Source organism: Periplaneta americana, chromosome 5 (genome assembly GCF_040183065.1).
Source record: "Periplaneta americana isolate PAMFEO1 chromosome 5, P.americana_PAMFEO1_priV1, whole genome shotgun sequence".
NCBI lineage: Eukaryota > Metazoa > Arthropoda > Insecta > Blattodea > Blattidae > Periplaneta > Periplaneta americana.
In genome coordinates, this window is record NC_091121.1 from 62,382,971 (window position 1) to 62,402,200 (window position 19,230).

Sequence of the window (19,230 nt, forward strand, 5' to 3'; positions counted from 1 at the left end):
ACAGCACAACGCATCATGAATTGAACCTGAGAGGGATAGAAGCCAACTACCTAGCTCACCTCAAGCGATATGAGCATTTGCTTGCTGATCCGGGGTTGCTCATGAGCGTGACTTCGATTCCTGTATGGGTTGGTTACCTGGTTGGATTTTTTCCGAAGTTTTTTCCCCAACTGTAAGGCGAATATCAGACGATCAGTGACAAATCCTCGGCCTCATCTCGCCAAATACCATCTCGATATCATACATTCCACCTACGCAACGCTAGATAACTTGTAGTTGATACAGCGTCGATAAATAACCGACTAAAATGACTAGAGACTTGGTTCCAGGATTAAATTTGAACAAGGTTAAATATTAAGTCTTGCATTAAAACAACTTTACCTTGACATAAAATTAATGTTATTAGCATTCGGCATTAGTCTTTATCCGTTATGCCATCGCCGGCTGCTATACTATAGCTGTAGTATAGCAGCCGGCGATGGTTAGGCACATTATTACTAGAATAGGAATTATATTTCTTTTCACATTTTCTTTTCCTGTAAAGTCTCCTTTTACGATATAGTCATAGCAAGTGGTTGAAAATTGGTAAAATTATGGAGAGTAGGTCTATTACAAGTTTTCGAGTTATTGTTTAAACGATGTACATTTTTTGAGTTAAAATGAACACCATTTTTGGATAGATTAATCTGTATTCTTTCACTTACATATGTAACATAATATATTATAATATGTTGTTATAATTATGACAAAGGTTTTATTAGCATTCAAAAATAGAATTGCGTCAATACTACGCGAAAATCTGTTTCATCTTAGTTATCCTCGAATAATAGAGTTATCCATCGTTAAAAGGAGAATGAGAAAAAGAAGAAGAAGAAGGTGTAAACTGATACGCTTACTGTATGTCAGTATTACCTTTTCAAACGATAAGTTATTCAAACCATGAGATAACATGGATATAATGAAGTAGTGGGACCATAATGTGAGGGAGAAACCGAAATACTTCGGACGACCCTATATCAATCACAAGTCTGTTTGAAGCTTATTCCCGGTGAGACATTCTTTAGTAGCCAGAGATGCGATGTTCGAAATTTCGTAGTTTCTCACATTAATCACTGCCGTCCATAATATACACGACGGTTAAGATGCGTGTGTTTAACTTTAACGTCTAGTGGAAATAAGTTCATGTATTCGAATACAGATGTTCCATTGTAAATACTTTGCTGATAGCTACAGGGCTGTGCCCTCATTCCATCAAAGTCCAACTGCGTCTAATGTCAAGTCGAAAAAGCAAAACGAAAAATCTTCGTAAATAAATGTGTTCCAAATTTAGGTACATTGGTTTAGGCCTATTTCAAAATTTAAAACCGAGAGACGTTACGTTATGCTTAAAATACTGATGTCATGTATCGTATAACAAGATATTATACCTTTTTCAAAGCATTTTTACGGACTACAGTGAAGTATCGGATAACACGAATAATTTTACTTCCTCTATACTTTGTAAGATGATGTTTTGTGTTGTTAATTATTGATTTAAGAGATATTGATATGAATATATCTCAAGCATCTTCAGTGTTTAAAAATTGACTCTTTGTGTCAGTCTGTACACATGGTGAAAAGTGCTCGTAGATCATAGAAAATTTTACGGGCGCGTCCGTTTAAATAAAAGAAAAACAACTTTCAAATGACGAAATATTTATGAACACAATGCATGTTTCGACTGAGATGTTTGGTGTAACTACTGGGGGCGGGGGGGAACTCCTCCGTAACTTTTAAGATCTTGATTCTGGTCGCTTAAGAATTAACACTTTTGCTTGTTTACTTTAATGATAATCAGAACTATCTGCAGGGCTATTGACCCTTGTTAGTAACACTCGTATTAAGTCATCTCAAAAGTTCTTTTCCTGTAAGTGTGCTTAGATCAATTCATACGGATATGATCGTCACCGTTTAGACTCAATCCGGATTGGTAGAGATTGCGACAGACTGTGGCCTTATTGTTAGAAACACAGAGACTTGTTGATAATCACTGCTAATGGCGAGTGGCTGCTTCTTCATTTTGATGGTATTCTCTGGAATAGACAGTCTTCCGGAGAGAGATTTTTTTCAAGGCTTAGGTCTGCATCATTGATCGCTTAAACCAGATTGATGCCGTCCTACTACTGACCACTGCAGTGTCTGTGGCTCAACTGCTAGCGCGCTGGTCTTCCATCCAGGCCAGAGCGTGATTGGATTTGAGGCGAACAAAGCAGACGTTGCAGAGGGTTTTTTCGGGGTACTCCCGTTTCCCTCTGCCATTCCAACACACTCCACCTCCTCCATTTCATCTATCATCTGCAATAGTAAAAATAGGCTGGTGTGAAGTCTGGTGTTATTACGGTAGTAGTGCTGTTATAGGAAGAAAGGCTTGGGGGTCCGGATGCCTAGGGCTTATCAGGCTACTCAGATGCGGACAGGACCTGACTCTATTAGGATTTGGGGCAGGATGGTCCATCTGTCAGAGTCGCTAACCAGGAAGGGTTTAAGGCTCCGGACCCTGCTGTTTATCATGCTACTCGTCCGCGAAACGGGATCTGGCTCTCTCAGGGGTTCAGCCAGGATGGTTCACCTAGCAGGATCGGATTCACGAATGTCATCCAGGCCACCTGTCGGACTTCGACAATCATCTCATATATAGGGCGCAAATGGGCCAAAGCGCTCCTAAGTGTATAGACACAGTCCAGTATATACATTCACGAAGTTTGAGTTTATGAGGGTACTAGAAACAATAGCCTGTGCAGGTATTATTTCGCATTGTCTGTAATGAGGCAATAGTAGCAATCCTAGTGGTTAGCAACTATCTATGGATGCATTTTATTTACTATGTAATGCGTTTCGTGACTATATACTAGACTGTGGTATAGATCTGTCTCGGGTCCAGTCCTCGTAAAGCAAGCAAGTCATCACTACTGATCACTACCTTATCTTCCACTTCACATATTTCATCAGTTGCTGATTTTGTACTCATGCCTTTAAAAAAGTAGAAGCACTTGAATTGCGATTGTGTCGTCACATATTTCCAAGAACCTGGAGATCATAGACACTATATATTCGTAATAAATATGCAGTTAAATGATTCATAAAACGTTTCAAACGACGAGTATAAACAAATCGTCCGTTGCCTAGCAACTGAAACAAATTAGTATAACATTTACATGGAAATACGAGACGAATTAATAAGCCTATGTATATCAAAACTATCTAGTAGGTGGAAAATTTGAAAACTTAGGATGGGAAGAATTTCAAGGCGATTAATAAAATAGACCTATTAGGTCACAGGAAATAGAGAACTGGAACGTTAAATTCGTAGACGGAGAGAGATTTTGGAGAATGAAAGAAAGGTTGACCATTTTGGACAGAAACTATGAATGAATGAATGAATTAATTAATTAATTAATTAATTCATTCATTCATATTTTCCTGCCCAAGGGCAGATCTTTCACTGCAAATCCAGCATTCTCCGATCTTTCCTATTTTATACCTTCTTTTTAGTCTCCTTTCTCCTACTATCGCCCTCCCATATTTTGAAAACAGTTCTTCACTAAATCCTCTAAGTGAATATTGAACGGGCTAGATGATAAAGAACATCCTTGTCGTACTCCTCTCACTACTTCACTTCCTTCAGTCATATATACTCTATATATTAGGCCTACGTGGACACCTATCCGGGAAAAATGTTCGTCATCATTTCTGTAATATACTATGCGCATCTTGCTCCTTAGTGGTAACGCATAGCGTAAAGAATACGAATGAAATAAAAGGTAAAAGTATCCCCGTAACATGCCATGGAGGCACTTGGGGGGCATGGAGGTAGAGCCCCATGCTTTCCATGACCTCGGCACTAGAATGAGGTGGTGTGGTCGGCATCACGCCTTTTACCCCCGGGAAAGACCCGGTACTCAATTTTATAGGAGCTGAGTGAACCTCGGGACCGTTCTGAAAGTCTGGCAACGAGAAAAAATCCTGTCACCACCTGGGATCGAACCCCGGACCTTCCAGTCCGTAGCCAGCTGCTCTACCAACTGAGCTACCCGGCCGCACTCTTAATAATTCAACATGCATAAGATCTTTATTTTATAAGACATTATAACTCACAAAGATCCAAAACCATGCAATAACACAACCACTAACCACTTAAACGTTTCATGTAATCACCGAATACCCTACCATTTGGCCCAGTGATAGAAAAACCATTTCATATGTACAGACGGATGAACAGACATAAGGAACGTGCATAATTGCTCATATTGGTACATTCAAGAACGTACTGTACCTATGAAGTCACCTCACTCTTTGTTTCCTCCCTCGGTGAAGGCAGTCTATTTCTACTTTTCAATCAATTCGACGAGGAAATAGAAAAATCAATGCAAATAATTACGTTGGCAGACATCAACTTCAGGCAGTTAGTGTTTGAATAATAACAATTCGACGATTTTAAGTAGAGAGCAAAATAACATTTTAAAATAGTCTATAATACATTTGACACTTGCAATGAATAAAAGCAAAATGCTGAAAGTTGAAATGTATAAGAGAATATTACATAGGTCTGTCCCTCTTATTTTGTTAAAATTGACTATTGAGCCATAATAGCACGAAGAGCTCAACTTATAAATACGTATGAAAAGAAACAGTTTTGAAATGCTATAAAGGAACGGTAGTTTATATTTGCGTATATATACGAAATGTGAAACTTGGAGAAAATGAAAACCTCTTACAAGATTGGAAACACTTAACATGCAGTTTCTGAGAACTGTTGCAAGCTATACATTGCTAGAAAAGAAACTAATTGATGAAATAAGGAATGAGTTAAACATCCAAAGTTTCTCGTAATGAAATATTACAGAATCGATTAATAAAATATATAAAAGTTAATTTTATTGAAATTAAGATTTGTGATTTTGATTTTATTTAATACATAGACCTATACAGTATATGTTTCAATTATTTTAATTATGAATTATTTTCGGGATAGAAAAAGGCTACTAAAATATTACTGGTTTATATAACTGAAAAACGAAGAATTATTATTAGACGCTCTAGGTAAGATAGCATGATCCATTTGAAATTGTATGTGACGTAGTCTAATGGCGAAGTACAAAATGAAATACCTCGGCTCTATATTAAAATTCTGTGACCATAATTAATTAGTAATAAGAATTCTCCATTTCGCCATGTTAGCGCATAGTATAGACTGAGGATCTGAGTCATACGTTCCCTGCAGGATTGAGGTTTGAAGGGAGGAGGGGGAGCGTCTGATTGTTGTCATCGCGGTCGATACGACCGAGACTGCGCGCCAGCTGTCTGTTGCCAAGAAATAAGAAAGAGAAGGAATTTATTTCATACCGTATTATAGGTTGAATCGCCGTTTTTAGAAACTCTCAAGTATCGTTGAGGATGAGCTCTAAATAAATAAAGAGAAACAAAGCGTGTTCTTTGTTCTTTTCGACGTGGATATCGCTGTGCATGAAGTTAGTACTAAATATTGCATACAACAGATCTCGTGCAGTGGTGCTTGTGGTGGCAGGAGTCATACTCCATTTCAGAGTCTCCGAATGGAGCTGAAAACGAAATCCTTAACAGTAACTAAGTAGAGCACGAGTAACAAACATATGGATTGGTGTAACAAAATATACACTACTGGAAATAAAATATGACCGATGACACCATTGTAAATATTAATGTCGGTTGAAAGCGTCTTTAAAAGAGATATAGATTCGATTAGCAGTTGAGCTGGTATACAAATGTTTAGTAAGAAGAATACGTTTCGAAGCAAATGGAAGGTTCATCAGATTCCCATACTTATAAAAATAATACAAAAACAATATCTTTGCTGCATTCCTTATTCATTAATTTAATTTTAACATTCTTTCTACTATTGCAGACTGCCTAAATGACAAAAAATACTATACAAATTTTAATTTCTTGATCCAATATTTTTAACAGTAACAAAGATTCAGTTTGCTAATACGTACATGATATCATGAAAAAAAATGATGTTAATAGATACCGGTACCACAGTATATCTTTCCCTTGCCTCTTTACCTCGTTCTCCTGTTACTGCACATTGTTCCCAGGTTCCTCATCTTTTTCCTGTTCCTTGTATCTCGTTCCAGTTCAAAGCTCTAAACTCCGTTTCTGAACTCTGTAGAGTATAGGAGACGTGAATGGAGGGGGCCAGTCCAATAACCGCTTTGAGGGAAGAATTGTTTGAATAGAGCGAGCGTCTGCAGAGAGGGTATCATTTCTATCTGAATTCAAGATCCCACCGCGCATCTTATCCCTTAGCGGCCACGAGCCGATGCAGCCCGCAATACACTCCCGAATTGCTAGGCTCCACCAATTAGTTTGTCTCCGACTCCACCCAAATGCCCTGACTAACTTTACAGATTCTAGGAACGGATTATAGTTGCCGTAACCTTGCACCTCGTTACGGTGCTCCTGCATCTCTTTACCATTCTCCACACATTACCGTTCTCTGCACCTCGCTCGTGCTCTTCTTCACCACGTTATCGTCTCGTCGCTTCGTTCTCGTTCCTGTTCATCTCGTTTCCGGTTGGATTCATCTCGTTCCCGTCTCCATTTACATCGTTCCTGTTCTTCTTCAGCTCTTTCAGATCCAAAGCCTCTCGTTCCCCTCCTCTGCATCTCGTTTACGTCCCCCTTTACCCCGTTCACGAATTTTAAACTAAAAATGATAAAAAAAATATTCCCGGTATTTGATTCATCAACAAGCAGAATAAGTTTAGCATTCAATTGAATTTCAACCAACCTTCTGCACTTCGTCCCATTTCTCTTCTTTCTCGTCATTCTTCTAATCTAGCCACAGACTTCCTCCTCCTGTTCCTCGTTCTCCTTCTTCTAGTCCTCGGCTGCTGGACGTCAGTCCGTTACGTCTTTAAATTCGCTCTATACTTTTCTAACCGCATGGTTTATATTTCTGCATGTTCTTTGACACACTACTGATGTCTATTCTATCTTACCCAATAAATGTTTCGTTTCTATTCTTAGAGATTTGTGTTTATAAAAGTACAGTATATTTCAGTTATTTCTTACTTGTTACTTTTTCAACACATGATCTAATATTGGAGTTGTAAGTTATAAGTTCGTTCTCTCTTATCGTAAGTTTCATTTATTCCGTCTGAAAATACTCTACCCTATATACAGCCAAATTATCATAATAGCCGAAACATCCCTGCGTCATAGGGTTCAACAACCAGACCCGCTATTGGATACGGCAGTAACTTACGTGTTTGTGACTGACGTTGGATGTAGCAGCGTGAACTTACGTTTGCAAAAATAACGTGGAAGGCAAAAAGGATCATTTTCGGCATCTTATACTATTTTATTGTCGTAAGGATAAAACTGCCTCACAAACCCAACGGAAAATTTGTGCTGTTTAAGGAGAAGATGCATTGACGAATCGGGCATGTCAAAAATGGTTTAAGCTACTCGATTTCGAGCTGGAAATTTCTCCCTGAAAGACAAACGTCGCACTGGGCGGCCTGTGGTTACGGACGTAGAAAGAATATTGAATAATTTCAAGAAAAAATTGTTCTGGGACGGGGTATCAATTCCAGGGAGCTACTACCTGAAAGCCAGATTTACATAATAAAGGATATTATTTAAAAAAATACACGGATGACAACCGGGAAAATATCACAGGAGCTGAACTTACCTCATTATAGTGTAGCCAGGCACTTAAACTTGGTTAGGTACGTAAATATTCGCGATATATGGAGTCTGCACGAACTGAGTGAAGAGAATTTGGTTGAGCGCGTTTCCATCTATGACTCTTTACTAAGATGAAATCAAAATGATCCTTTTATGAAACGTCCGTGACAGGATATGTGGGCTGTGTATGACAGCGTCCGAAATAGAAAATCGTGGTGCAAGAAAGGGGAGCCATAACCAACAGATCCTGAATCATGCTATGGATTTGGTGGAATTGGAAACAAATTCTGCATTACGAACTTTTTCCTACTGGTGAGACCAACAATACACAAAAATACTGTTCTAGTTGGATCTCCTGAAGGTAGCCATAGAAGAGAAAAGACCGGAATTTGCAACAATGATGGAGTCGTCTTTCAGCACAACAATGCCAAACCACATAGTTCTATGGCGACTCGTCAAAAGTTGCAAAATTTCGTCTGGGATGTGTTACCCTACCCGTTCGGTTCTCCAAACAGTGCCCTTCCGATTTTTATCTATTTAGTCCTCTGCAGAATTTACTTAATTGCAAATGCCTTGAAGGAGTGCAAACTCAAAATGGAACAGTTTATCAACCAGAAAACCGCCAGGTTTTGTAAAAATGAAATTTATAAGCCTTCAGAGAAATGAATATATATTGTTGATAGTACTAGAGTTCATACTGTACAAAATGAAGTTTGTTAAGTGATCTTGTGTTTAACCCTAGCACTACTAAGCTACTACGTGGATGGCTAAGGGGGAAAAAAATTGCCCGCGCTTTGTTTTGATTTTTTAATAGACTAAGAATTACTTTACTATGTTACTACACGATTTTCTATGTCAGGAACATTAAAAAAAGACACACATATAAGTATTTATGAAAATAGTCTTATAAAAACGTATATTTCTCACATAGGCTAATGCTTTGGATATTTAAACTTCAGACTTTTCTGTACTAAGTAATGAACAAAACATTATTTTAATATTTAGCCTACTACACAATTGTCTATATCAGGAACATTCTAAAAGACACATACAGTATATGAGTTTTTGAAAATAGTCTTATAAAATCGTATATTTCACATATAGGCTAATGCTTTGACTTTTTAAACTTCAGGCTTTTCTGTACTAAGTAATCAACAAAACTATTGTAGACCACAAATAACAAAACTAAAAATCAAAGTCACAAATTGCTCAATTGTCAATAGCTTTTTTTTCACTCACTTTCACTTTCATTTTCACAATTGGTGCATATGATTGTTTTTGCAGAATGAGTGGAACAAACATATTTACAGCACCTGCAGCAAACTATAGACACTTTTGTCATTTTGTCTTTTTCCCTTTTAGAGCTTTTTGTCTTCAAGCAGAGATGACATCTTCCCCGTGAATACGATGCACCAGAAGGAACAACTACACTAGTACTGGGAAGCGTTTTCCCTAGAACACTTTCTATTGCAGAGATGATAGGCTTTTGCAAACCTATAATATTCTTGGCTCTCTCTTCCACAACTGGCCTAACTAGTTGTTGGCCCAACTCTAGCATATAGAGCCTTCTTACATTATGCTTCTTCTTATTCCAGTCGGGGTTGTTTTTCATGAAATTTGTTCCACCATTGAGACATGCAATATCTATCAAAGTGAAAAATATAGATAGTGGCCACCTTCTAGTCCCCCGCTTCACAGAGTGATGTCGCGTCATTTGATCAATGCTGTCTATACCTCCTTTCGTTTCATTATAGTAGAGATTAACATCTGTTTTCTTTTTCTCTGTCGACTCATCCACTTTTCTATCATTATGTTGTGTGGATAGAAGTAGGAGATTCTTAGTGGGCTTGAGTCTGGTGATGTATGAAACCAAGGTAACTGGTGCCTTGCCTGTTTTCGGGTCTGTGAATAAGAATCTAGAGGAATATAGCTCTCGACCCTGCGTCTTCTTTAGCTCTTCCGGTATGTGCTTTCTGTTACTCTTCAATGTCTCCACCAAAGTCAGCTTGTCATCATTGTAAAGTTCCTCCGCTAGCTCGATGGATGTATAATAACGATCCGTTGTTACATTTCTTCCGGTTCCTTCCAGCGGCTTCACTAGGCGTCTAACAACTGCCTTTGCACTCCGTTCCTCGGCGGGTCGCTCGTCCTTTCCTGCATAGACCTCCATTTTCAGAATGTAACGGGTGTGTGCATCCGATAACATCCTAATCAATATGCCGTATTTGCCTGGCTTGTCTTTCGTAAAGACTTTAAATGGACATCTTCCTCGAAAGAGCGAGAGCATTTCGTAGATTGTTAGATGTGCACTAGGTATGTAGTATTTTACAAACAATTCGTCAATTTTATAGAAAACTTCACGAATGGGGCAAAACTTATCTTGCTTTCGTCTTTCAGTTCTTGTTTGCTTATCATCAAATCTAATCAAGGACAGAAGTTCTCCAAATCGAATACGACTCATTGTAGCTATGTAGATGTTCTTGCCCAGTACTTTTCCCCATAAATCATCAATTGGCAGTTCACTGTCATTATTTGCACCCATGAGTATCAAAATACCAATGAAAGCATATAATTCTTCTGTGTTTGTAAGTTTTAGATTCCTAATACTAGCTTCTTCGTTAGTATGATGCACAATAATGTTCACTATTTCAGGAGTTATAAACTTTTTGAAAGATTCTGACGCATTAGAGATCAAACCTTCATTTGTCAAACCTTCATGGAAACTCACTATATTCTGTACTGACCTGTGGACTTGCCTTGGAGGTGCAGTAGTATATTCCTTACCACTTCTTGATATAACAGCGATGTTAGAAGTAGAAGCGTGCTGCTGATCGGGGGATGAACTTCGCGAACTTGAGTCACTTTCAATTTCTCTGTGATATTCAGTGTCACTGTCGTATGTCACAACATTATCATCTTCTTCTGGATCACTTGCATCATCTATATTATCTTCATTTACCATAGCTGTCACCTCTTTTTCTGTGAGAAAACTCCGAGACATTTTGACACTGATTATTACGAGACATTTCACACAACTAATTTCCAACTGTTCCAGTTTGAATAACAAGACAGTTATTACTTTAAAAGCAACAATGACAACATAATTTGAATTAAATTTGTATATCCAGTGGTACCAACAATCAAACAATGTATATTAATCTGATTATTGATCAATATTTTCAGACAGAAAAATTGTCACACCCATGTCTAAGGGGGGACAAAAATTACCCGCACTATAAATGAAGATGGTAGGCAGATTTAAATAAATCATAAAAATTATAAGTCCATGTCATTATATACTTGAGATATTAATCTACAACTACCTACAATCTTGTTTCTTCAGGTCAACAATTACATATTCTACACAAATAAAACAAATAGTGCGGGAAATTTTGCCCCCCCCCCTTATCAGTGCTAGGGTTAATGTTTTGTAAAGAAATTAAAATTATCGTACCTTAGATTGTTCGGAAACTTCTCTGTCATAGCTGTGCTGAGGTCTACAGTGTTCTCAGGCATTGTTAGTGGCTGAACAGTAATGAAGAAGCGCACGAATTTATAATAAGACAACCCCAGTACCGGTACTTACGATCTTATAAACGATCTGAGAAATATTTCACTGTCGTAACAGCCTTTTATATTGATGATCCATGGGATGAAGATAAATGCAATCAAGATGAAGACCATGATTATTAGAAGGTAAATAAAGAAGGTAAACGTGCAAATTCAAAATGAGGCAGTGGAACAAATGGACAGCTTCAAATACTTGGGGTGTACTATAACCAGTAACATGAACTGCTGTCAGGAAGTCAAAAAAAGGATAGCAATGACAAAGGAAGCTTTTAATAGAAAAAGGAGCATCTTCTTCGGACCTCTGGAAAAAGAACTAAGGAAGAGACAAGTGAAGTGTTTTTGTGTGGAGTGTGGCATTATATGGGGGGGGGGGCAGAAACATGAACATTACGACGAAGTGAAGAGAAACGACTACAAGTATTTGAAATGTGGATATTAAGAAAAATGAAGTCTATGATATCAATGGACAGACAGAATAACAATGAAGTTGTGCTAGAAAGAGTGGGTGAAGAAAAAATAGTGCTGAAACTGATATGGAAGAGAAAAAGGAATTGGTTGGATCACTGGCTGAGAAGAAATGCTTACTGAAGGATGTACTGGAAGGAATGGTGAATGGGAGAAGGGTTTGGGACAGAAGATTATACATCAGATGATAGACAGCATTAAGATACGTGGATTGTATGCAGAGACTAAAAGAAAGCTGGAAAGAGGTAAGGCTGGAGAATGTTGGGTTTGCAGTGAAAGACCTGCCCTTTGGGCAGTAAAACATGAATGAATGAATTAATGAATACCTCTACCACACAGACGCCCATTTTTGGAGCATTTGAGTTTGAGAGTTGTACCATAGTGGACAAACAGCTCAGACTGAAGTAGGAGCTTAATAATAATAATAATAATAATAATAATAATAATAATAATAATAATAATGGCGACATAAGGTAAATAATTAGAATAATTTTGCATGTAACTAGTGTTTTGGAATAAAATACAACAAAAACTTTTATAAAGAAAACTTATATTTCTTATACATTACATCAGGATGACTTGGCTTGTAAAAATTAAATACTAAATAAGAGCAACATTTTTCCATATGTCAGTAGAATAATACATGTTATACATACAGATATAACACCAACCTTTACTAACATTTTTAGTAAAATGATACTGGAACTCCCTTGTATGTAGGCTATAATAGTTACATCGACAATACATGCAATACATTTAGATATGCACACTACAAAGAAATCCACCAATACAGGCTTGTTTTGAAATACTATACATTATTGTACATCTGTTCTGAAAGTAAATAAGAAAGCAAGGCCAATCAAGTCCTCCACTGTGGAGTAACAGTCACCATGTCTGGCCATGAAACCAGTGGGGCCCGAGTTCAAATCCTGGTTGGGACAAGTTACCTGATTGGGGTTTTACAACATTGGCAGAGTACTAACAAACTCTAATTTTGGTTTTATTGGCAAAGCTCTTGAAAAATAAATTTACCTCATATTTTCAGTTGAAAAAATATCTTAAAAATTATACAGTATTTGAATTTTAATAATATGACCATGCAAAAAAAAATAGTACGCAATACACATGTGTTAAGTGTCTAACAGAACCTCGGAAATACAAGACTCTACTTCACCTCGTCTTTTCTAACTTTTCCTGGATTCTATTGTAACTCTTGTATACACGTAACTTTAATCTTAACTCTGCCAGCTAAAATAAATTATTATTATAATGCACTTAATATCCTTGTATCGCAATAGATTATTTCTCATTTATAACAGTGCTGCTTTTTCTGTTCAGATCTGTACTCTTAGGTTAACGTGTTATTGTTGGTTGGAGAGAGAATATTACATACATTTCAAAATTGCAATATCTAGATCTTAAGTAATGTACTGTATCCTAACATAATATAAAAATGGTATCATTTGATTACAGGACACCTATGTGAAGATGGAGGCTCTGAGACAAACGAACCAACATGGTGAGATGAAATGAATGTTGAGTTATATTTGTTGTATCTTCACTTCTTCCTAATCTCATAACTTTCTCATTTCATTTTTCTATCTATATTCATTTATTTGTACAATTATTTTTAGCTCTTCATTATTAATTTTCCAGACACATAATTTCAACTTTATCATTCATAAATTCTAAATATCCAATGTTTGAAAGGGTGTAAGAGAAATGTAAAGAAGAAGAAGAAGAAGAAGAAGAAAAGAAACGGCTCTAAAATACACTTATTTTTACACTTAAATATACGTCCATTTTCTTCCTTTCTTTGTACATTGCATACACTATTCACTAATTGAGAGTCCTCTGAATATTTATATTCAGAATCTTTTCATAGTACTTAGTATAAACTATTGATAAATAAATAAATAAATAAATAAATAAATAATATATAATTTATAGGCAAGCGCAGATAATTCAAAATTACATTATTCTCCTTCTCAATTTGTACTAAAGATAAAAATAAATTGAATCTTCATTATATTTAAAAGAATGTAATTAGTTTTAATAAAATCTCACATAATTACACATTTACCAGCAACATCACAGGATTTTTTATTGAAATGAATCAGTTATATAACCTTAGAAAATACTTTAACGAGAAATTTTCCAGTACATAATATTTTCATTCTTAAAATATTACTTTTCTCATTCAAAGCATCATTATGAAATCTAGCCACAGATCAATCAATAATGTTTTTGACAGTTTGAAAACCACCACTATATGTCTTTATTATCTACCATTTACATGGGGTTGCCAACTTTTTTTTGAAGAAAATATGGGAGATTAAGGAATCGATAAAATTTCACATATAAAATTGAAAAATTATTCCTTTCAGTTACTAAAAAACTTTATTCTACATTTCGCCAGCTTGGCTTAAATTAAGAGTATTTTGAGACAGATTTTGTCTCGCATAATAATTGAAGTTAGATTGCAGTCTGCAGCTCTGATTTGATTAGATGTGTCATGCTCCTGTTTCGAACATCTGTCCAATTACTGTTTATGAGCTAAAACGTCCTCTTTGTAAAAGCTTATGGCACAGTATGCTCAGAACAAAACTAGCCAGTTTTTATAAATTTCTAATATTAATACTGTTTGATTTTAAATGGGTGAGTAGGCCTATTAAAACCCATTTCTGGCAAGCATTACTTTCTAAGAAGACTGCATATTTCAATGCATCTCTTGAACAAACAAAATTCATCATATAAACAATCATCATTCACGGCAAAATCAAATGTTTAGAATAATGATTTTTACATTATGCTAAAATAAGAGAGAAAAAAAATGCCCGAAGAGAAGAAAAATACGGGAGCCAGGAGACTGTTAAAAATAACGGGCAAATACTGGAGATTCCAGGAAATACGGGAGGGTTGGCAACCCTACATTTACAGCAACTTCACTTTATAACAATTATTTATTTGCTTTAGGGAAAATGGGATCTTCGTCTGGAGGGAACAATGTTGTGCACACACAGCAAGGGCAGGGATTGGCAGCGCTCTTAGTTATGATAGCTGTGCTGTGCTTCATTGTCGCTTATTGCTGTTGGGGAGCACCTTGCTGTCGTTCTTTCTGTCGACGTCGCTGCTGCTCTTGTTGTCACATGAACAGAACAAACAGTCGGGGAGACATTGAAGCCTCACCATCCGACATTGGATTAAGTGTGGACCAGGGCATGGTAGCCACACCGACAATAATCCTTCTGCCTTATGGGCGGATGCTGGTGGTTGATGGTTCTGTGTTTGCCCAACTGCAGGCAGATACAAGTGGACTTGATCTTATTGAACTAGGAGAAAATGTGGTAAGGGCACAACAACGACCTACACCCACTATCACATTAAACAGCCTTGCAGACAGCACTCCCAGCATCCTGGAAGTGGACTCTGAAACCAACAGCAAAGATGGCTGTCTCTCTCCTACATTAGGGGGGCTGCCACCTCCAACATATGAATCCATTTTTGGATCTCAAAATATGGGCGATCTACCACCATCATATGATGAGATCTTGCAGCAACTGCAGGTGCAGGGAGCTGAAGAGGAAACAACAGAAACTGTGCCTGAAGAGTATCAGCCAGGAGAAATCAGGGAGAGCAGAGTGTGATGATTCGGTGAGTGTGGAAATGACAACATGTAAACAGAGGGTGGTGATGGGTTTTACCAAGTGAAGTGAACTAAAGTTGGTGATACAAAAGAAGTATCACAAAAATAAGGTGAGACAATATGGCTGAAATCAATGATCAAAATACGAAGCAACAAATGATCAGCATGTGATGCAGCCTCTAAATTAAGTGACCATTGATATGAAATATCAGGGATAATAATGACGCTATAGAGAGACTGAGTTTGTGTGTGTGTGTGTGTGTGTGTGTGTCTATGTGCGTGTATGCAAAAGGAAGGAATATTCAGAATATATCAAAAGGTAGTAGGGTAAGTGAACAGAATGCATTTGATATACTAAATGAATAAATTTTTGTTATTTAAATAAAATGTGCTCATATTGAATCCAATAATTTTAATTATATGGCAAATACATGACTAATTAACTCATTATTTCATTAGTTGTTTGTAAAATTGGTATTTTTTTTGACAAGTTATATACACAGAACTTAGTGTAAACATTAAAATTTTCTTGAACTATGTAAACTGAGGGAATGGACATTACGTCAAACCACCTCATTTGAATAAATTTGTAGCTTTCACAATACTTACTGTATAAATTCCATACCATGCATTATAGCTAACATGGTTTAAAACTTTGTGGTTATAATGATAAATATGGCCAATTATAAATAATAATAATAATAATAATAATAATAATAATAATTTATAATTAAATGATATATATGGCCAATTATAAATTATTATTATTATTATTATTATTATTATTATTATTATTCAATCGTCTAGATTCCAAAACAATAATTTGTATAATTTATTTTTCTGCAGTTACGTAATTTTAGCAATAAGAATGTCTTGAAACAGTTCCCTCATGAACAGAGGATCGAAATATTGAGAATTCCTTTTATAAGAAATGTTAACATTTCTGAAATATGGAATACAATTATACGCTACATTATTCTGGCAACCAGACTTTGACGAATGTAACAAGATTTGCAAGTAAACATTAAAATGAAATGAAAACTCGGTGAAATATAAAAAGCATATGTAAAGCACGAGAGGCAAATTTCAACATTGTTGGTTGATGTGCAATTCAAATACAAGTAATTATTTTTCATTAAATATCCAGACATCAATGCTCGATGTGAACATGTTCTCATTGTGGGTATAATGGAATGTTTGTTATTCAGCATAACAATACAGAATTTTGTGGGATGAGAAACTTTGAAGTATCTACTTTCAATTTTTTTTTTTCTTACGAAAAATGAAGAAAGGATAGTGAATTGACAAAGTAAATTTGAAAATTTGTTTTTAATACAAGAAAAAGTGAAATTTTCTTTAGAACATATATTATTAAAAATCAAAATTATATAGAGATAATAAATTTTATTTCGCACAAACTGAGACATATTGATGAGAGAATGAGACAGACTTAAATGCCTTATTGTAATCAAAGAACTCTGTTGAATTCCTTCAGTATACATGGAAATAACAGACTAATCAAATATGTCAAGATTGTTCAAAATCCTTGAACCAGATCAATATATCTTTCGAATTGTTCAGTTAATTCTATTATCACCTGGATTAATTCATGTCAGTCTGACTGATTTTGTGTGCCGAGTGTATTGTGTGATTGCTGCACAATATTTGTGATGGTTCTGCAAGAAGCAATATTCTTAAGAGATGATTTATTCATTCAGTAGACGTGAATGCTATTACTGTGGAATACTATACTGTGATCAAACTGTACTATGTTATGATAAAAGTGGAACTTGTACATGAAAACATTTCAAGCTTTGCATGTTTTGATATTTATGCATTTCACATATTCAAAACTGAGATCAAATTTCTTTAAACATTTTAATTGAACATAATGAGCTTTCTCATCTTATGCTATCTGGTACTGATTTTTTTTCTTTTTGCATCATATTAAATGTGGCCAACCACATGACCACGCGGTTGTAAATCCTTACAGATCATGTTTATGATTTGCACAACCAACTTTCACTCTTGCTTTTGTCTGAGCTTGCGCAGCAACTCTATTCTCCTTACAATTTAATCTCCTTGTTTTTTCAACATTTCCACGTGATTTAGCTGTCTTCCAGTATAACTTGTTTCTCTATAGGTGATAATAAAAAAGAGCTGTCTATGCTACTGCAAATTTAAGTTATTTTACTTTTAAGTTGTTTAAAGATATAACCTTCCAAACCCTGTTGTGCTGGGGAAGGAAATTTAAAGTCCTGTTAAAACGGATGCTCTACTTGCAAGATTTGACATTATCTTCCTCCATGACAGACAAACTATGGCTGGCCCCATTCTAATCACATGCTAATTCTTCCACAATAACAAACTATTACTTTATCATAGACAGTTGATTACAGTAAAGTTATCCACTTCAGAACTGTGTCTCAAACATGTTCTTTATCATTCCCTACAAGTTTTTCTTAAACCTTAATGTTACAGCTCTACTGACTACTAATCAAAAGTGCATGTGTTTGTACCCATGATGGATTACTTACATGCCTGCAAAGTACCAGTGGTGCGTATTTAAATGAAGAGAATAGTGATTTATATGGAATTGATAGGAATGGTTTATATCCCATCTTTCCAGAAATGATAGTGGACAATTTAGGTGGAAAGAAATTACTCTTTGACAGAATTGCAGTAAAAAAAATAATAACAAGAAAGGAGCTGCGTTCATTCTTGTTCCATTGCGAGCCTTGTGGAAGCTTATTCAATATGCAGACTGGAACAGATCATAACACCAAATATATGAACTGCTGCATCAAACAATTTGTACCTGATTTCAACACAAGCAAAGCAGTAGGGCTTTTACTCCGACCAATGTTATCTCTATGCTCAACTTTGTTGTTGTTTTTCAGTTTGTTTCTACTATTTAGGATTGCCAATTCTCAAATCCTGGTTGTGGGACAAAGTTATCTAGACAAATGCACATCCTTTTCAAAGAATACAGTAACACCTGTTGCCAGACATCTTACTCGATAGTTTGCACTGATAGAAGTCTGTAGATCAGTAGTATTGCATAGAAATCGGTATCCCTTGATCATATGACAACAATGAAGTATTGAGACATTTTCGTCTGATACAGATCTACAGTGCTGAATTTAAGTTATGAAATCAAAGTGGTATATTATGCTTATATTGACGTATATTTCTTACTTCACAGTTGTTCAAATAATCTCATTATTTGGATTTCATGTAATCTGTTGTGAAGTTACGTAATAGTTCTCATAAGTACATTTTCATCACAACTGGTAGTACATACAGCAGTTTAAGATGACTGTTCATGTGATTCATGATGGAAGACTGTATTGCAAGAACTAGCGTCCCAGCAGTCTGGGAGAGTTGGCAACCCTACTACTATTGCTGCCTTATGAAGACATTCTAACGCTGGCATGGGCATGACTTTCGTTATTCAGAAAGGAAGTTTATTTTTATCATTATCAGACATTGTCAGTCAGCTAGAACTGCAAATATGTAATCCAGGGTTGCCAACCATCCATAATTTTTCTGATTCCTGCTCTTCTGCTTTAGCTAATTTTCAATATTGGAGAAGCAACACTACTTCGTAGGAGAGGTTGGCATCCCTGTTTCCTTCTAGCTTATTGTGCCACTGTCATTAATAATAAAGATTATAAATAATATGTGCTTCTTTATTTGGCTATAAAATTGAAAGATTGGGAAATGAAACATTTTTTCATATTTAGAAATGATCATTTAATGGTAACCTTATTAATTACAGAATAAATCATATGATGAATGAGTTGAACTTCAGGACTGGCACAAATAAAAGGCTGAAA

The 19,230-nt window shown here is 36.0% G+C and overlaps 1 protein-coding gene across 2 annotated transcripts in view; it reads left to right on the plus strand.

Annotated features, from left to right (window-relative positions):
* LOC138699747 (uncharacterized) overlaps nucleotides 1-16,663 on the plus strand; it is a 38,412-nt gene extending 21,749 nt beyond the window's left edge. For both annotated transcript variants that reach the window (XM_069825859.1, XM_069825858.1), the window contains 2 exons: nucleotides 13,219-13,264; nucleotides 14,722-16,663. In XM_069825859.1, the coding sequence (XP_069681960.1) occupies nucleotides 13,234-13,264; nucleotides 14,722-15,392 (702 nt within the window). In that variant the 5' untranslated portion in view covers nucleotides 13,219-13,233 and the 3' untranslated portion in view covers nucleotides 15,393-16,663. The remainder of the gene's footprint in view (nucleotides 1-13,218; nucleotides 13,265-14,721) is intronic.
* Nucleotides 16,664-19,230: the final 2,567 nt, after the last annotated feature.